We start from the raw sequence: 18,715 nt of genomic DNA, 5'->3' as shown, positions 1-18,715 counted from the left end.
CCCTCAGTACCACATCTCCGATAGTGCAGCACTCCCTCAGTACTGCCCGTCTGACAGTGCTGCGCACCTTCAGTAATGTCTATCAGACAGTGCAGCACTCCCTCAGTGCTGCCCCTCCAACAGTGCAGCGTTGCCTCAATACTGCCCGTCTGACAATGGAGCACTCCCTCAGTACTGCCCCTCCGACAGTGCACTGCTCCCTCAGTACTGCCCCTCCGACAATGCAGCTCTCCCTCAGTACTGCCCCTCCGACAATGCAGCTCTCCCTCATTACTGCCCCTCCGACAGTGCAGTGCTCCCTCAGTACTGCCTCTCCGACAGTGCAGCACTCCCTCAGTACTGCCCCTCTGATAATGCACACTCCCTCAGTACTACCCCTCCGATAATGCAGCACTCCCTCAGTACTGCCCCTCCGACAGTGCAGTCCTACTGTTATGTCTTTCGATGCTCTGATAATGACTCCATGAGGCAATGTGTTGTACTTGAACTGTAGTGACCTTAGTCCTTAATTAATAACTCCAGAGTGAGGATCACAGCTACCTCAGTACTGCCCCTCCGACAATGCACACTCCCTCAGTACTGCCCCTCCGACAGGGCAGCGCTCCCTCAGTACTGCCCGTATGACAGTACAGCACTTCCACAGCACTGCCCCTCTGACAGGGCAGCGCTCTCTCAGTACTGCCCCTCCGACAGTGCAGCGCGACCTCAGTATTGTAAAATTTCTAAATCTCTGGCATTAAATTGGCAGCAAGACTGATTCTTTTAAAACAATTTGGAATAGTTTATTAAACACATCTATCAGCAGTCGTCAGCTATCCTACAGATCGACTTAGTTACAACAGATACAATGATGTTACAATAAAAACGGTATACTTTACTTTCCTCTGGCAAAGCACACGGCCTGCTTCTTAGTCTGTTGAGGGAGATCCTGCTTTTGCCATGTGCTAAGGAGAAGAGAGAGCAATCTTTGGCTTGAGTTTTTATATCTCTTCAGGCCATTGTTTCTCAGGAAGCCTCAGGATTGGATCTTGGTTCCAGTGCCATTCCTGATTGGCTTCTCCTCATACATATGTCTGTCTAGAGGGCTGGTGCCACTCCTTGACTAGGTTAATGGCTTTCCAATTAACACCTTTGTTCCTTTAAGCTCTGTCCAGCCAGAAGACAATATACAAACAGGACATGCTGGAAGTCTGTGAGCTTCCATTTTGTTTCAACGCTACAGCCTTTCCGTCACTTTTAACATTTATACATACATAGAATCAATTTTATCATTAATAAACACCTTGAGGGGGAAATATCCTTATTGACTCCTCATATGGTTTATCTCCCTGGGGTCACATATCATAAACATGAGAGGGTTCTGATAGCTCTGCTGTTTATGTTTCTGTGAGGTGGATGACCGCTGTATAATGGGTATTAAACTTAGAGAGAGCGAAAAGTGCATGGCCTGACTCGGTTCCCACCTCGTAAAGTGTATGCCACACGTTGGGGATTTACTATAATACAATCTTCAGTGCGCCGTCGCTTCTCAAATGATGATTGATGATGTTCGTGAGTCATGCTGTAGCTCCCACTTCTCCATCTTCGCTCAGCTTCGGTCGTGGCCAGTATCGTCCTGACAATCCTGAGGATCCGTGACATGGTCTGCGGGAAACAAGATCAGTGCAATATTTACTCTTTGAAAGTTTTTAACTGATTAATGTGGAACCACTTCTTGTACTTAACGCCCTTTTCCCCTGAATCAAATAAACCGCGGGGTTCATTCGGTCTATATATGTGGTCCCCACCAGCCGGGCTCAAAGGCAGCTTCTTTTCCCATAATTTGGAATCATCACCGAGTCCCCACCTGGTATTCACAGGAACGTACTTTCTTGCCTTTTAATTTGTCTTTTTGTCTTCCCCAATTTGGTGGCCACAAATCGATTGATCTGATCGGTGTGATCTACCACTTGTTCCAGCCACTTGGAACTAAATGGTTTCATTGTCAGTGGACTCATCCGTGTTAGTGTTGGCTGGCCTGGTGTTCTCATGAGCCTCCCTGTCATGGCCTGATATGGGGAGACCCCTGTTGTTCTATGAGGTGTGGACCTCATTGCCATTAAGCAGCATGTTAGCCCATTGAGTGGGGTGGTCCGCGCACTATTTTTTTAACATTAACCTGAGGGTCCTGTTCCTCCTTTCGACCCCTCCGGGTGACTGGGGGCGGTGAACAATATGTAATTTGTCTTTTATCCCCAACATTTCCTGCAGGTGGGTAAAAATGTTACCGATAAAGTGTGAACCTTGATTACTGTCCACTTGTACTGGTACTCCCCACCTACATAACACATGATTCAGCAGCGTTTTGGCTGCTGTAATTGCGGTGTTGGAGCGGCAGGGGAATGCTTCGATCCATTTAGTGAATTGATCCACCGCCACTAAGGCATGCTGAAAATTGCCTTGCGCCTGTGGAAGTGGCCCAATGAAGTCTATCTGGAGGTGAGTCCATGGCCTGTGAGGTAGGGGTGCGCTTTGAAGCAAGGCTCGGTTAGTGCATGCGACAGGCCGTGTGCTTTGCCAGAGGGAAGTAAAATATACCATTTTTATTGTAACATCATTGTATCTGTTGTAACTAAGTCGATGTCACGTATTGGTTGATTGTTTCCCTCATGGAAGGCCACCAAGCTGTGGATGCTACCTTGTAGAAAGTTACCAGGGCCAAATAGAGCCCTGTTGTGGGGTGGGAGTGAAAGAGGGAGAGCAGTTCCTGACCCACCTCTGGTGGAACACATACCACCGGGCAGGCATTTGGCTTTCTTTTGAACATCAGCAACTGCTCATCTGAGTCAGGGGCAGTGGCTAGTATGGTATTGGGAGCCCAGGCTGTTGGTTGAGGAAGGGGTCTGCCTTTCTCGTGACAGATGCTTACAATGGCATATGGCCAGTATTGCTGCTGCAGGGATTTTAAATCTAGGTGATCTGTTGGGGAGGCCTTGCTAACAGCATTGCAGGGCTCAACAACTATATCCTCTATCTCCCCATCAATCGCAGCGTCCTTGGCTGCTCTGTCTGCTCTGGAATTTCCCTCACTATGTGGACCCCCTTTTCTATGGGCTGCTACCTTTCCTATGAAGCAAGGCTGGGATCGCTGTTTAAGGTATGACCAGAGCAGGCGTAACCAGGGCCCATGGACCAGGGCCTTACGTTCTATCGTACGATAGTCATTTTTGTGGTATAGGGGCAAGGAGAGCATGGTGTTTATAGCATAGGCACTATCGGACCAAGTATTCACGGGTCTATCTGAGGTTTCCTTTACAGCAGTTAGAAGTGTGGCGATTTCTGCATATTATGGTTCTTTCTGGCAATACCACAGCATATCCGGTGTGAGGGGAACCTTCAATGTGATATGAGGACCCATCGATGTAGACATCTGGGGCACCCTGTATGGGCTCTTTCTGCACAGGATGGGTCTCAAAGTTAATCAGGGGTAACGGACATTCATACGGGTCCCCCTCATAGATCAGAAATTATGGCAGCAATGTGGTGGGTTTGGAAATGGTATCAATGTCTCTTTCCATAAATTCCAATGTCCATTTGCTGAGGCGCTGCGAGGAAACTAGCGAATCTCCAGGTTTCATCAGTAGTTTCAGAGGTGTGTGTCCGCTGTGCAGTATTGTAGCCTGTAACCCAGTAATAAAAGTAAAGTGATGTATCGACCAGAAGTCGGCCAGTAGATGGCACTCGCATGCGGTATACGTCTTTTCTGCCCTCTGCATATGCAATGGGCTGTAATCAATCAGCTCGTGTTTGGCACAGAACTGCAGTGAGGCTTTGCTCTGTGGCCCCGACCTCCAAATGGAAGGGCTGCGTGGGATCAGGAGGGATCAGACATGCGGCCTGTATCACTGTACTTTTTAATTTAGCCACGGACTGGGCATATGTCATCACCCTGTAGTTTTATTAAATCATACAGGGGCTTTGCACACTCTGCAAAGCCTGGGATAAAGTTCCTTTGGTACCCCACCAAACCCAAGAATGATCGTAGGGCTGTTTTGGGAGTGGGTAATGGCAGTCGCTGTATTATCTCCACCTTGTGAGAGTCGGGGGATGATCCCTCTGGAGAAATGGACACTCCGCGAAAGGTGACCCGTTCTTTTACTAATTGAGCCTTACAGGGATTCACCTTTAGTCCTGCCTGAGCCAACAATGTCAAAAGTTCGTGCAAAGGGGACAGATGCTCCTCCCTGCTATCGGTTGCCAGCAGTAGGTCATCTATGTACTGCAGCAAGCAGGTAGGGCAGGAAACATCTTTTAAAATTGCAGCCATTCTTTTGTGGAATATCGTGGGGGCATTGTGGAACCCCTGAGGCAAGCATGTCCAGGTGTAGCGATGGTCCTCAAATGTGAATGCAAATTTGTACTGGTCTTCCACTTTAACAGGGATACTCCAGAATCTATTGGCGATGTCGAGGGTCAAGAAGTACTTGGAACCAGCAGGAATTTGAGATAATATGGTGGGAGTTTCTCTTACTACTGGTGAGCAGGCTGCTGTTACAGAATTTAACTTTCTGTAATCAATAGTCAGTCGCCAGCTGCTATCAGGCTTTTTAACCGGCCATGTGGGTGAATTGATCATGAAAGTGCCTGTCCTAAGAACACCCTGCTCGACTAGGGATTTTATGGTGTCTCGCATGTAAGGGTGACTATTCCTTGGGATGGGGTACTGTTTAGTGAATGAGTGGGTGGGGGGGGGGGTGGTGGTCCCTCAATAGATTCTTCGCCTGCCATTTTTCCACAGTCATGCTTGCATGTGGCAAACACCGCGAGGTGTTCCTCATTTAGTTTTGCCACAGCTTCATTTTCGTTCCCTGGAGGGTCATACTCAGATGGCTTTTTAATAGCAAAAACCGAGTGAGCATCTGAAATTTCTATCATTCCTGCCTTATCTCTCAATCCCATTCAAACACAGTCCTGATTATAATCTATCACCGCACCATACTGATCCAACACATCAGTCCCTAAAATTCCCCTTCCGTCGGGGGTGGTCATCAGCATAGGTGCTGGGACCTTACAGGTGAGGCCTCCCAACAGAAGTTCAGTGGCCTTCCCTGTATACGCGGTGGTTGTATCACCGTTAAACCCTTTAAGGGTCATATAACCCTTGCCCACCGCTGCATGGCGTTCAGGGTATGGGATGTGGATGATGGTAATGGCTGAGCCAGTATCAATAAGCATAATCTGCTGCCTGCCCCCTTTTAAGACAACAAGGATTACTGGTCTCCCGCTACCATCACGTCGGAACCCCACTTCCGACCAATCTTTGGGGGCCGAACCCAGTCATAGGGTGGATCCTGGAATGAGTCTCTCTAATGAGTGTGCATCGGCGATTGTGTGCAGTAGTAAATGATTTTGCATCCTCCCCGTGGCAACTTAGGTTGGTATCAGGGTTATCAACTGGTCTAATCATTGATCCGTCACAGAGGGCTTGGATTCGTCCTTCTTTAGAAGGGTTACTAACTGAGCCAATTGTTGTTCCATCCCAGAGGGTTTGGGTTCGTCCCTCGGGAGGTATCTATGCGTTGCTTCATGGTTCGGTGCCGGTCTGGGTCTGCTGCAGTCTTTTGCTAGGTGGCCTACCTTCTTACAATTAAAGCACTGTCCCTTAAAGGGATAGTTTCGAGATCCCTCCACCAATGACACTGGTTTATTTGCAGTGGGTGGTGACTTCACCTTTAACTGGTCTTTGACCATCTCCCAGGCTATTTGAGCACTGGTCTCTATATCTGTCCACTGATTGGTGGGCCTCATGGCTACGCCCAGGGTGGTTTTAACTAAAGAGTGGAACTGGGTCAGGAACATCGATTTAAATTGTTCCTGATTCTTTCCTACTGTAGCATTTGCGGGTGCCTGGTTCTGCGTACGTTGATAGATATTGTACAGGCGATTACTGAAGGCTCTAGGAGTCTCTTCTGGGCGCTGCTTGGTCTGATTAAGCAAAGCCACTAAGTTCAATTTTGGATCCCTAAATGGTTTAGGATCTCGGTCATGAGTACATTGGCCGCTGTGCCAGGCTGGAGGACTGCGTCTGGCAGATTATCTTTTAGGGAAGTGGAACAGGCCAAGAGGAGGACTTGTGTTAAGTCTCTCTCTTCCAACTCGGGGTGACCTCTCATGAAATTTGCCCACTTCCTATTAACTTCCAGTGGGTCGTCCCCATCATTAATGGGCCCCAACTCGTGGCTATACGCCGTGGCGTCAGAACCAGATATGAGCCATGAGTCGGTATGGTTACTGGTGATGTGACCGTGCATATTACATCGTAAAGAAGTGGTTACTACGGCTATGATTGGCTCTTGTGTCTCCAAGGTATCCCATCCTACGCCACCCTCCTGGGGATTATACTGACTTCCTTCCTCTTCCCAATCTGTCTCCCCCTTGTCCACTTCTGCTGTCTCTGTTACGGCTCCCCGTGTTACTGCGGATACCAGGGCCTTCTGCTCCCCGAACTTACTTTTTAGCCTCGCTATCTCTAGTTGGCACTGGGAGTGATCTGCCTCCCTATGTGGCTTCTTAATTACTTCCCTTAATGCCCACCTAGCATCTTCTATCTCTTGCTGGAGCCTCACGGTTTCCAATTTATATTTTTTTAAACTCTAATTTGTTTTCATTTGCTTCAACAACGGCTGCTGTGACATTTAAATTTGAGGCTTTGTTGTTGTAGCAACGAAGCTGCCTGTTCAGCCCCTCTTTCTAATTACCGAAAACTGAGGTTTAATTGACCAATTTCTTGTCTTAAATGCTCTATTTCTCCCTTTTTTAACTGCTTCACAAATTGGGGGCATTATTCCTTTTGTTGTTTTATACCTTGACTCTCTTTTTCTTTTAGTTGAATCTCTTTTACTTGCAATTCTTTTAAATCCTGTATCTCTTTTCTCCTTTGTTTTTTTTCGCACTCTGAATCTCTTTTACATGTAGTTCTTTAAATCTTGACGTCCTGCATCATTAATTCCTCATCTCTCTGGGCACAATAAAATGCGCTGAATGCCAAGAGACTGTTTGCATGTTTTAGCCTTAGCTCTTCTTGATCTACTTTCTCCTGGATAAATGCCACGAGCTCCCCAAAGGACACATGTTGGCCCTTACATAAGTACGGTGTCTGTGCCTGTAACTCTTCTATATCCATTATGGATACAGTTTTTAACAACTTCTCCTGATAAACTATCTCAACATTTCTTTTGTTGGCTTTATGTTCATGAATTTAACTACATGTGGGTCTCCACTTTAACAGCTCCAAATATCGAGATGGCTGCTCCTTAAGACGCAACTCTCCCAGGCCATTTAACCGTTTTAGTTTATACTTCACAACATAGGTTAGAAACGCAACTCCCCAAATTTCCAATTGTTCAAAAGAATCATCAAAAGCTGTCTCGCCAGATCCCGGACGAGGCCCCAATTTGTAAAATTTCTAAATCTCTGGCATTAAATTGACAGCGAGACTGATTCTTTGAAAACAATTTGGAATAGTTTATTAAACACATCTATCAGCAGTCATCAGCTATCCTACAGATCGACTTAGTTACAACAGATACAATGATGTTACAATAAAAATTGTATACTTTACTTTCCTCTGGCAAAGCACACGGCCTGCTTCTTAGTCTGTTGAGGGAGGTCCTGCTTTTGCCATGTGCTAAGGAGAAGAGAGAGCAATCTTTGGCTTGAGTTTTTATATCCCTTCAGGCCATTGTTTCTCAGGAAGCCTCAGGATTGGATCTTAGTTCCAGTGCCATTCCTGATTGGCTTCACCTCATACATATGTCTGTCTAGAGGACTGGTGCCACTCCTTGACTACGTTAATGGCTTTCCAATTAACACCTTTGTTCCTTTAAGCTCTGTCCAGCCAGAAGACAATATACAAACAGGACATGCTGGAAGTCTGTGAGCTTCCATTTTGTTTCAACACTACAGCCTTTCCGTCACTTTTAACATTTATACATACATAGAATCAATTTTATCATTAATAAACACTTTTATTCTTACAGTACTGCCTCATCTCCAACATTGCAGCACTCCCATAGTACAGCCCCCCCAACAGTATTGCACTTGCTCAATACTGGCCCTCCGATAGTGCAACGCTCCCTCAGTACTGCCCCTCCGACAGTGCAGCGCTCCCCCAGTACTGCCCCTCCGACAGTGCAGCGCTCCCCCAGTACTGCCCCTCCGACAGGCAGCACTCCCTCAGTACTGCCCCTCCGACAGTGCAGCACTCCCTCACTACAGCCCCTCCGACAGTGCAGCGCTCCCTCAGTACTGCCCCTCAGACATTGCAGCGTTCCCTCAGAATGCCCCTCTGACAGTGCAGTGCTCCCTCACTACAGCCCCTCTGACAGTGTAGCATTCCCTCAGTACTGTCCCTCTGACAGTGCAGTGCTCCCTCAGTACAGCCCCTCCAACAGTACTGCATTTGCTCAGTACTGCCCTTCGACAGTACAGCGCTCCTTCAGTACTGCCCCACCGACGGTGCAGCACTCCCTCAGTACTGCCCTCCGAGAGTGCAGCACTCCCTCACTACTGCCCCTCCAACAGTGTAGCGCTCCCTCAGTACTGTCCCTCTGACAGTGCAGTGCTCCCTCAGTACTGTCCCTCTGACAGTGCAGTTTTTCCCTCAGTACTGCCCTTCCAACAGTGCAGAACTACCTGAATACTGTCTGTTCAACAGTGCAGCGCTCCCTCAGTGTTGTCTCTTCAAGAGTGCAGGGCTTCCTCAGTACTGCCCCTCTGACAGTGCAGCACTACCTCAGTACTACCGCTCCAACATTGCAGCATTCCCTCAGTACTGCCTCTCCGACAGTGCGGCGCTCCCTCAGCTCCCTCATTGGATATATTCAAGAGGGGGTTAATATGGCCCTTATGGCTAAGGGGATCAAGGGGTATGGAGAGAAAGCAAGAAAGGGGTACTGAGGGAATGATCAGCCATGATCTTATTGAACGGCGGTGCAGGCTCGAAGGGCCGAATGGCCTACTCCTGCACCTATTTCTAAATTTCTATATTTCTATGTTTCAAGTACTGCCCTTCGACAGTGCAGCCCAACCTCAGTATTGCCCCTCCAAAAGTGCAGCATTCCCTCAGTGTTGTATATGCAGACTACGGATGTACTCTCTGTGTAGTCACTGTGTGGTTGCATATGATGGAGACTTGTTTACCTGATGTACTATCAATAAGATTTACATTGTGTATTCATGCTGGCACCACTAGAGGGTGCAACTGGTGGATATTGTGTTCCTACCACAGATGATACTGCACACAGGGAGGTGAAAGTAACAGTGACCTCAGTCTTTATTAAGACACTCCAGAGTCAGGAACAGGCCTTAGGGGCCAGCTTATATACAGTGCTCCCAAGGGATGCTGGAATCCCATGGAACTTCAGGGGATGCACTCCCTGGTGGCGGAACATGGGAGTGCATGCTTTACAGATACACAACGTTGCTCCCCACCAAAGTCAAAGTGAAAACTATTTACAAGGTGAGGCGGTCGGGAACTTTTCTTTCCCTGGTGGACCGTCTCGGTACAAATGTCTGTTCTGGTGTGTTGGCTGTGCCCTCGCTGGGCTGGCATGTTGTTGGCCCTGCAGGGCTGCTGGGTGAACCTGGCCTTGCTGGGCCATTGGGTGAGATGGGTTCAATTTTCTGGTCCGGGATGGTGTCGTTGATCCTTTGGGTGTGTGTTGTGGGCTCGAAAAAGGTGGTGTCTCATGTGGGTTGTTCAGGGCAGTCTGTGAACCGCAGCCTCGTTTGGTCCAGGTGCTTTCTGCAAATTTGTCCATTGTCTAGTTTCACTACAAATACCCTACTCCCTTCTTTAACTATCACCGTGCCCGCGATCCACTTGGGAACTTTTCCACAGTTTAGCACATACACAGGGTCATTCAGATCAATTTCCCGTGACACAGTGGCGCGACCATCATTTACATTTTGTTGCTGCCGCCTGCTCTCTACCTGATCATGCAGGTTGGGGTGAACCAGCGAGAGTCTGGTTTTAAGTGTCCTTTTCATGAGTAGCTCAGCCAGGGGCATCCCTGTGAGCGAGTGGGGTCTCGTGCGGTAGCTGAGCAGTACTCGGGACAGGCGGGTTTGGAGTGAGCCTTTTGTGGCTCGTTTAAGGCTCTGTTTGATTGTTTGTACTGCCCGCTCTGCCTGCCCATTGGAGGCTGGTTTAAACGGGGCCGAGTGACATGTTTGATCCCATTGCGGGTCATAAATTCTTTAAATTCGGCACTGGTGAAACATGGCCCATTGTCACTGACCAGTATGTCAGGCAGGCCGTGGGTGGCAAACATGGCCCTCAGGCTTTCAATGGTGGCGGTGGCGGTGCTTCCCGACATTATTTCACATTCAATCCATTTTGAAAAAGCATCCACCACCACCAGGAACATTTTACCGAGAAACGGGCCCGCATAGTCGACATGGATCCTCGACCATGGTCTGGAGGGCCAGGACCACAAACTTAGTGGTGCCTCTCTGGGTGCGTTGCTCAACTGAGCACACACGCTGCATTGCCGTACACAGGACTCTAAGTCAGAGTCGATATCGGGCCACCACACCACGTGGGATCTGGCTATCGCTTTCATCATTACTATACCTGGGTGTGTGCTGTGGAGATCCGAGATGAACGTCTCCCTGCCCTTTTTTGGTAGCACTACGCGGTTACCCCACAACAGGCAGTCTGCGTGGATGGACAGCTCGGCCTTTCGCCGCTGGAACGACTTGATTAGCTCTTGCATTTCAACAGGGTTGCTGGCCCAGCTCCCTTGCAGTACACAGTTTTTAACTCGGGACAGCAGAGGATCGTGGCTGGTCCAAGTCCTAATCTGGCGGGCCATGACAGGTGATTTATCATTTTCAAACACTTCCATGACCATCAATAAGTCTGCGGGCTGCGCCACCATCAACAAGTTTGCAGGCTGCGCCATTTCCACCCCCGTGGTGGGCAATGGTAACCGACTGAGAGCATCGCACAGTTCTTGGTGCCTGGCCTGTGGTGGATGATGTAGTTATTCGCTGATAGCGCGAATGCCCACCTTTGTATGCGGGCTGAGGCATTAGTATTTATCCCCTTGTTTTCAGTGAACAGGGATATGAGGGGCTTGTGATCGGTTTCCAGCTCAAATTTGAGGCCAAACAGGTACTGATACATTTCCTTTACCCCGAACACACACGCTAATGCCTCTTTCTCAATCATGCTGTAGGCCCTCTCGGCCTTCGACAAGCTCCTGCAGGCATAGGCGATAGGTTGCAACTTCCCCGCAACGTTAGCTTGTTGTAATACACACCCGACTCCGTACGACGACGCGTCACATGCTAGCACAAGTCTTTTACACGGGTTATACAATACAAGCAGCTTGTTGGAGCATAAAATGTTTCTGGCTTTCTCAAAAGCAATTACTTGTTTTTTTCCCCATACCCAGTTCTCACCTTTGCGCAATAACACATGTAGGGCTCTAAGAGGGTGCTTAACCCCGGTAGGAAGTTACCAAAATAGTTGAGGAGTCCCAGGAACGACTGCAGCTCCGTGACGTTCTGTGGCCTGGGCGTATTCCTGATAGCCTCTGTCTTGGCATCTGTGGGCCGAATGCCGTCCGCCGTGATCTTTCTCCCCAAAAACTCCACTTCTGTTGCCATGAAGACGCATTTCGACCTCTTCAGCCACAGCCCTACGTGATTCAGTCGCTGGAGGACCTCCTCCAGGTTTTGTAGGTGCTCGACGGTGTCCCGACCCGTGACCAATATGTCATCCTGAAAAACCACCGTGTGTGGTACTGACTTGAGTCGGCTCTCCATGTTTCTCTGGAAGATCGCTGCAGCCGACCGAATTCCAAACGGGCATCTGTTGTAGATGAACAGTCCCTTTTGCGTGTTGATGCAGGTGAGGCACTTTGAAGACTCCTCCAGCTCTTGTGTCATGTATGCCGAAGCCAGGTCGAGCTTGGTGAACGTCTTGCCTCTTGCCAGCGTCGCAAATAGGTCGTCTGCCTTAGGTAGCGGGTATTGGTCCTGTAGCGAGAAACGATTAATAGTTACTTTATAATCGCTGCAAATCCTGACCGTGCCATCACTTTTGAGTACTGGAACAATCGGGCTGGCCCACTCGCTGAATTCCACTGGGGAGATGATGCCCTCGCGTTGCAGCCTGTCCAGCTCGATTTCCACTCTCTCCCTCATCATGTGAGGTACCGCTCGCACCTTGTGGTGAATGGGTCATGACTCTGAGACCAAGTGGATCTGCACCTTCGCCCCGGAAAAGTTTCCAATGCCTGGCTCAAAAAGGGAAGGAAATTTGTTGAGAATCTGGGTACATGAGGCCTCATCGGCATGTGATAGCGCTCGGATGTCATCCCAGTTCCAGCGGATTTTGCCCAGCCAGCTCCTTCCAAGCAGTGTGGGGCCATCGCCCGGGACAATCCAGAGTGGCAGTTTGTAAACCGTGGCCTCGTAGGTGACCTGGACCATGGCGTTGTTCAGGACAGTGATGAGCTCTTTGGTGTACGTTCTCAATTTCTTGTGGATGGGGCTCAGGGCTGGTCTGAGTGCCTTGTTGCACCACAGTCTCTCAAACATCTTTTTACTCATGATGGATTGGCTAGCGCCAGTGTCCAGTTGCATGGCTACGGGTAAGCCATTCAATTTTACATTTAGCATTATAGGTGGACATTTTGTCGAAAATGTGTGCACCCTGTGTACTTCAGCATCTGCCTCCTCTCTCTGAGGCTCGAAATTGCTTTGATCCACCATGGACCGATCTTCCTCTGCCACGTGGTGGTTAACAGGTTTTGCAGAACTTGCAGACGGTGCCTCATTGTTCCACAGCTCTTGCAAACATACCCTTTGAAGCGGCATGAATAGGCTGAATGGAAGCCTCCACAACGCCAACAATTGCCTTGCATTCATCCTTTGTTGCGGACTCTGAGTCATCTGGGTCACCTGAGGCCTGCTGGCAGCTGCAGACTCGTGGTTTCTGCCCTGTACATTTCTGCTCGCAAACACAGTTCCAGCTAATTTATGAACATTGCTAGCACTTGTGTGCTGAGAGATTTGTTTGGTGTTATCACTGGTGGACATAAACGCCTGTGCTATCGCAATGGCCTTACTGAGGGTTGGTGTTTCGACAGTCAAAAGTTTTCGTAGGATGGTCTCGTGGCTAATGCCCAGTATAAAAAAGTCTCTGAGCATCTGCTCCAGGTAGCCATCAAACTCACATTGTCCTGAAAGTCGCCTTAGCTCAGCGACGTAGCTTGCCACTTCCTGGCACATGTAGAACCGATACCTCGCCATCAGCACGCTCTCCCTCAGGTTAAGATGCTCCCGAACCAGCTGTGTACACAGCTCCTCATACGACTTATCTGTGGGTTTCACCGGAGCCAGAAGATTCTTCATGAGGCTGTAGGTCGGAGCCCCGCAGACCGTGAGGAGGACCGCTCTCCTTTTTGCAGCGCTTCCTTCTCCGTCCAGCTCGTTGGCTACAAAATATTGGTCTAGCCGTTCGACATAAGCTTCCCAGTCCTCACCCTCCAAGAACTTCTCCAGGATGTCCACAGTTTGCTGCATCTTTGCGTTGGATTCGTATACTCGTCGCCAGTTATTGTGTTCCTAACACAGATGAGACTGCACACAGGGAGGTTAAAGTAACAGTGACCTCAGTCTTTATTAAGACACTCCAGAGTCAGGAACAGGCCTTAGGGGCCGGCTTATATACAGTGCTCCCAAGGGATGCTGGGAACCCTTGGGACTTCAGGGGATGCACCCCCTGGTGGTGGAACATGGGAGTGCATGCTTTACAGATACACAACAGTGGAGACCGGGGGTTTCCTGTCCTGGTGGCAGGGTCCAGTATAAAAGGCTGCACACCATGTTTGTGTCTCACTCTGGAGTTACGAATAAAGGACCAAGGTCACTACAGTTTGAGTACAACACATTGCCTCGTGGAATCATTCATAGGTACATTACAGACATAATAACTGGCGACGACAATAAGGATTTCACGCGATTATGGCTACCTTTGGCACATTAAAGACTTCGCAGAAGGTGATGATTGGGATGCCTTCACGGAAAGGGTAGTGCTATATTTCGTGGCAAACGATCTGGCAGGGGAGACGGACGCATCGGCGGAGAAGCGCAAGGCCAGTTGTGGGCCCACGGTCTACCACTTCGTCAGGGACTTGCTGGCACCCATGAAGGCCAAGGATAAGACATACGACGAGCTGACTGAACTAATTCGCGACCGATTAAAACCAAAAGAGAGCATCCTCACGGCCAGGCACAGATTCTACACTCACCGCAGACCTGAGGGCCAGGAGATTGCAAAATATGCTGCCGACCTCAGGAGATTTTGGCACGCACCTCAATGAAGCATTGCGAGACATCTTCGTTATGGGAATTGGCCACGAGGGCCTCCTTCACAAACTATTATCTGCCGACATCACAGTTAACCTGCAGAAGGCCATCAGCATCAGTCAGGCGTTCGTGACCTCGACCTGCAGCACCAAGCAAATTATTCATCCTGTGGACTCAAACCCGGCAAGTGCTGTACACAGGATGGTGTCTTTCACAGGCAAGACTGTAGAACGTGGCTCTGCCCAGGGCAGAGAGCACAGACCTCAGGGTTCCAGAACTCAGAGTCTGCCGAGGGGCGCTAATCGAGTAGCACCATGCTGGTGTTGCGGATGAAACCATAGGGCTCACCAGTGTCGGTTTGCTGAGTATGTATACAAAGCCTGTAACACGAAGGGCCACCTCCAGCATATGTGCAAAAGAAATACGACTCACCGTCTAGTAGAGGAGTCGGTAGATGACTTTGAATCCAGCGGGGGAGTATGATGATTTGGCCAGAGAGGCAGCTCAGCCCCAAGAAGAAATGTATGAAGTGTATACCTGCACCATCGATTGATCTCCAGTGAAGATGGAAGTCGAGATAAACGGCGTTCCAGTCTTCATGGAAGTGGACACGGGAGCGAGCCAGTCAGTGATGAGCCAGGATGCCTTTGAGAGGTTATGGAATGAAAAACGATCCGAGCTGGTTCCAGTACAGGAAAAGTTGAGCACCTACACCAAGGAGCTGATCCCAGTCCTTGGTACTGCGGATGTAAGTGTAATCCATAATGGCGTGGTGCACAAGTTACCTCTGTGGATTGTTGCAGGTGATGGTCCAACGTTACTCGGAAGAAGGTGGATGGGGAAGACCCAGTGGAAAAGGACAGAACTCTTCACTCCAACAATCGATGTCCCCCGTGCTCAGAGGCAGAGCAAAACCTCACCTTTGCTTGGGCCAGGCACCAGAGAACAGACCAACGCAGCACCTGAGGCACAGACTGTCTATCACGACTGCGTGGCAATGATCCGACCGGAACGACCTAAAAGTACTTTCCCAGCTCCAGTGGCAGGACTCCTGGGGAGAAAGATCGAATTCACAGGCACTCTTCCAGCTTTTTGAGGCAGAATCGTGGGAGAGAAGGATCAAGGCAGTCGACCTCGAGGACAGAGGCAAGGTGGCGTCCCTGCTGCAGCGAGGGGCAGCGTGGCTGGAAAGAAAGATGGCCACGGCCAGACCACGAGGTGCAACACTGAGGGACCAACACGTGGTGTCTAACAAAGGATTTGATTGAGGTAAAGCCAGCAGGGTTCTCTTAAAGGAGACCTGCAACCAACTCAACTTAAAGAGACATTGTATGCACGGCAATCAATGTAATAAAGCGATTAAGATTGTGAACAAAATGTTGTTGCGAATTGTCGGTAATATTCCTAATGTAAAGAACAAAATGTTGTTGCGAGGTGTCGGGAATAGAGTGTCCCCAAAAGTAGCAAGCGAGCGACCTCAGGAGGGTGAAGGCACTGATCCTGATGCCCTGCCCCAGGTCTATCCCACGCTGTAGGCATCCGATGGCACTATTCGCCACAGACCTGGAAATGAAAATGGCGCAATACGTACAGTCGGCCACCGTTGCCCACCACCCGGGTGGAGACGGCGCAGCCCCCAGACCCAGTCGCTACCTCGGCCATGTCCGGGAGTGAAAGGTCAGAACCAACGAGTTCCCCAAACGGGACTTGGAACAGCCAGGTTCCCAACACCGTTAGAGAACAGGCAGAAGATTCTGCAGCTCTCAAAGGAGGACAGGGAGGCCACACACCTCTGTGGCTCTGCCCACCACTAGGCAATCGCAAAGGCCCCGAGTCCTGGCTAGGTGAGCGAACCAAGCCCACCCCGCTAGCAGGGGGCACAGCACCGCCATCAGACGACTAGGACCCCATTCGGTTGCTCTGGAACCTGTGTCCTCGCATACCTGTACTGCTACCTCAATACTGACCATGACTGAATCATTAATGCAATCTACCCAATCCTGGCGCACGACCGTAAAACGTAACAAATGTAAGTCACTGAACCAAGGTGTCATGATATAAACTGTAAAAAAAAATTTTTTTCTTCCTTTCTTTGTACATGCACTGTGTCTGATCCTGTAAGATAATGTAACGGGCCAGCTGCATGATCTCGCAGTTGGCGGGGGGTGGGGAAATGGATGTATGTAGCCACGGACACACACATAGATCACACCCAGAACCCACTGGAACCTCCACTGCATCATCGAACCATCCAATCTGGTAACCACTACCCAATGTTGTGGCAAAAGGACTTGGGGGTTAACAGGGAGAGAGCCAAGCCAAAGCACAGCCAAGGTGCAAGAGCTATTGGCACTTAAGTCTGGGGAGAGCTAAGCCAGAGCACATAGTGCAAAGGTAATTGGCACAAAGGACTTGGAAGAGAGTGATGTTGTATATACAGACTATGGATATACTCTCTGTGTAGTCACTGTGTGGTTGCATAAGATGGAGACTTGTTTACCTGATGTACTGTCAATAAGGTTTACACTGTGTATATACATGCTGACACCACTAGAGGGTGCAACTGGTGGAGACCGGGGTTGCCTGCCCTGGTAGCAGGGCCCTGTATAAAAGGCTGCACACCATGCTTGTGCCTTACTCTGGAGTTTGAAATAAAGGACCAAGGTCATTAAAGTTTGAGCACAAAACATTGTCTTGTGGAGTCATTCATAAGTACATTACAGACATAATACTCAGTACTGGCCCTACGACAGTGCAGCACTCCCCCAGTACTGCCCCTCCCTCAGTATCGTCTGTCCAACAGTGCAGCATTCCCTCAGTACTGCCCCTTCGGCAGTGCAGCACTCCGTCAGTACTGTCCAACAGTGCAGCACTCCCTCAGTACTGCCCCTTCGACAGTGCAGCTTTCCCTCAGTACGGCCCCTCCAACAGTGCAGCACTCCCTCAGTACTGCCCCTCCGACAGTGCAGCTCTCCCTCAGTCCTGCCCTTCGACAGTGCAGCACTCCCTCAGTACTGTCTGTCCAACAGTGCAGCATTCCCTCAATACTGCCCCTCCGGCAGAGCAGCACTCCATCAGTACTGCCCCTCCAACAGTGCAGCGCTCCCTCAGTACTGACCCTCCGACAGTGCAGCACTCTCTCAGTACTGGCCCTCCGACAGTGCAGCGCTCCCTCAGTACTGGCCCTCCGACAGTGCAGCGCTCCCTCAGTACTGCCCCTCCGACAGTGCAGCACTCCCTCAGTACTGGCCCTCCGACAGTGCAGCACTCCTTCAGTGCTGCCAGATCTGAAGGTGGTACCAATCCCAGCACTGTTCTTCAAGCAGGAAGAAGCCGACACACGACTGTTGCTTCACAGCGCATTTGCTGCCAGTTCCAGTGAGCATGTCATCATAAACAGTCCCGACACTGATGTCTTTGTACTGTGCGTGGTGTTCTGCAAGGACATTGATGCCAAGCTCTACTTTCACACAGCAACAGGAAAGAACAACAGTACAATAAATGTTCATCGCATCCTTGATCACTTTGGGAAAGATGTATGTGCTGCTCTCACAGAGTTTCACTGTTTTTCAGATTTGATTCAGTGAGTGCTCTGTGTGGAATAAGGAAGGTGAAATCAGCGAAAGTCCTGATCGCCAGCAAAGAGCTCTGTTCGACGTCTGAGAAGTTCGGGACCTCGTTTGCTGTCTCAAAATCCCTTTGTGAAGAACTAGAGGGTTACACTCGCGAACTCTAGGGGCTGAGTGGATGCAGCGATGTGAGCCTGGCCAGTTGTCAAATGTTCAGGACCGGAAGTTATGCAGAGAAGTGCTTACCACCAAATAAAGATTCACTGTGCAAGCATATACAGCGTGCCAATTACCAGGCTGCATTCACAAGCGATGTCTTGAGAACATACCAGAAATCCCATCTCCAAAAGACCATGGGTGGAAACTTGAAGATGATGTCACAGGCTGGATGACACTCGCTCCAGCACCAGCCAGTGTAATGGAGCTCGCTCATTGTTCCTGCAAAAAGACCCGGGGGGGAGCGGGTGGAAATTGACCCCTTCTTTCAGGCCCGTTACCACTGCGCTCCGTGTTACCTCCCCACCCGGCACTCCGTCCCATCGTTGGGCATGCGTTGACCCCGTCCCGCCCCGCAAGGGAGATTGCCCCGGGGGAGCGGAGCTGCCGCCGCTTGGTGCCCTGATGGCTTTTCCCGGCGGGAAGCTGCCGGTGTCTGGGCGACACGTTCGTACTTAAAGGGGAAGGTGCTCTGCTGCGGCCACCATTTTATTTTACTTGTTTGACTCTGAGGTTGGCCCGAGAATGGTGGCCACGGGTTCGGCCGGGCCTCCAACAGGTAGCCC

At 49.8% G+C, this 18,715-nt stretch overlaps 1 protein-coding gene across 1 annotated transcript in view; it reads right to left on the bottom strand.

The window, feature by feature from the left end:
* The window catches only part of c8g (complement component 8, gamma polypeptide), a 212,190-nt gene extending 196,164 nt beyond the window's left edge, over positions 1-16,026 (bottom strand). The window contains exons 1-2 of the mRNA XM_070863264.1: positions 15,928-16,026; positions 1,498-1,644 (exon numbers count right to left, since the gene is read on the bottom strand). Coding sequence (XP_070719365.1) covers positions 1,498-1,644; positions 15,928-16,026 — 246 coding nt within the window. The remainder of the gene's footprint in view (positions 1-1,497; positions 1,645-15,927) is intronic.
* Positions 16,027-18,715: the final 2,689 nt, after the last annotated feature.

This window comes from Pristiophorus japonicus, chromosome 20, assembly GCF_044704955.1.
Source record: "Pristiophorus japonicus isolate sPriJap1 chromosome 20, sPriJap1.hap1, whole genome shotgun sequence".
In the NCBI taxonomy this organism is placed as follows: Eukaryota; Metazoa; Chordata; class Chondrichthyes; family Pristiophoridae; genus Pristiophorus; species Pristiophorus japonicus.
Note: the sequence above shows the minus strand (reverse complement) of the source record. Positions and strands in the feature narration are given on the sequence as shown.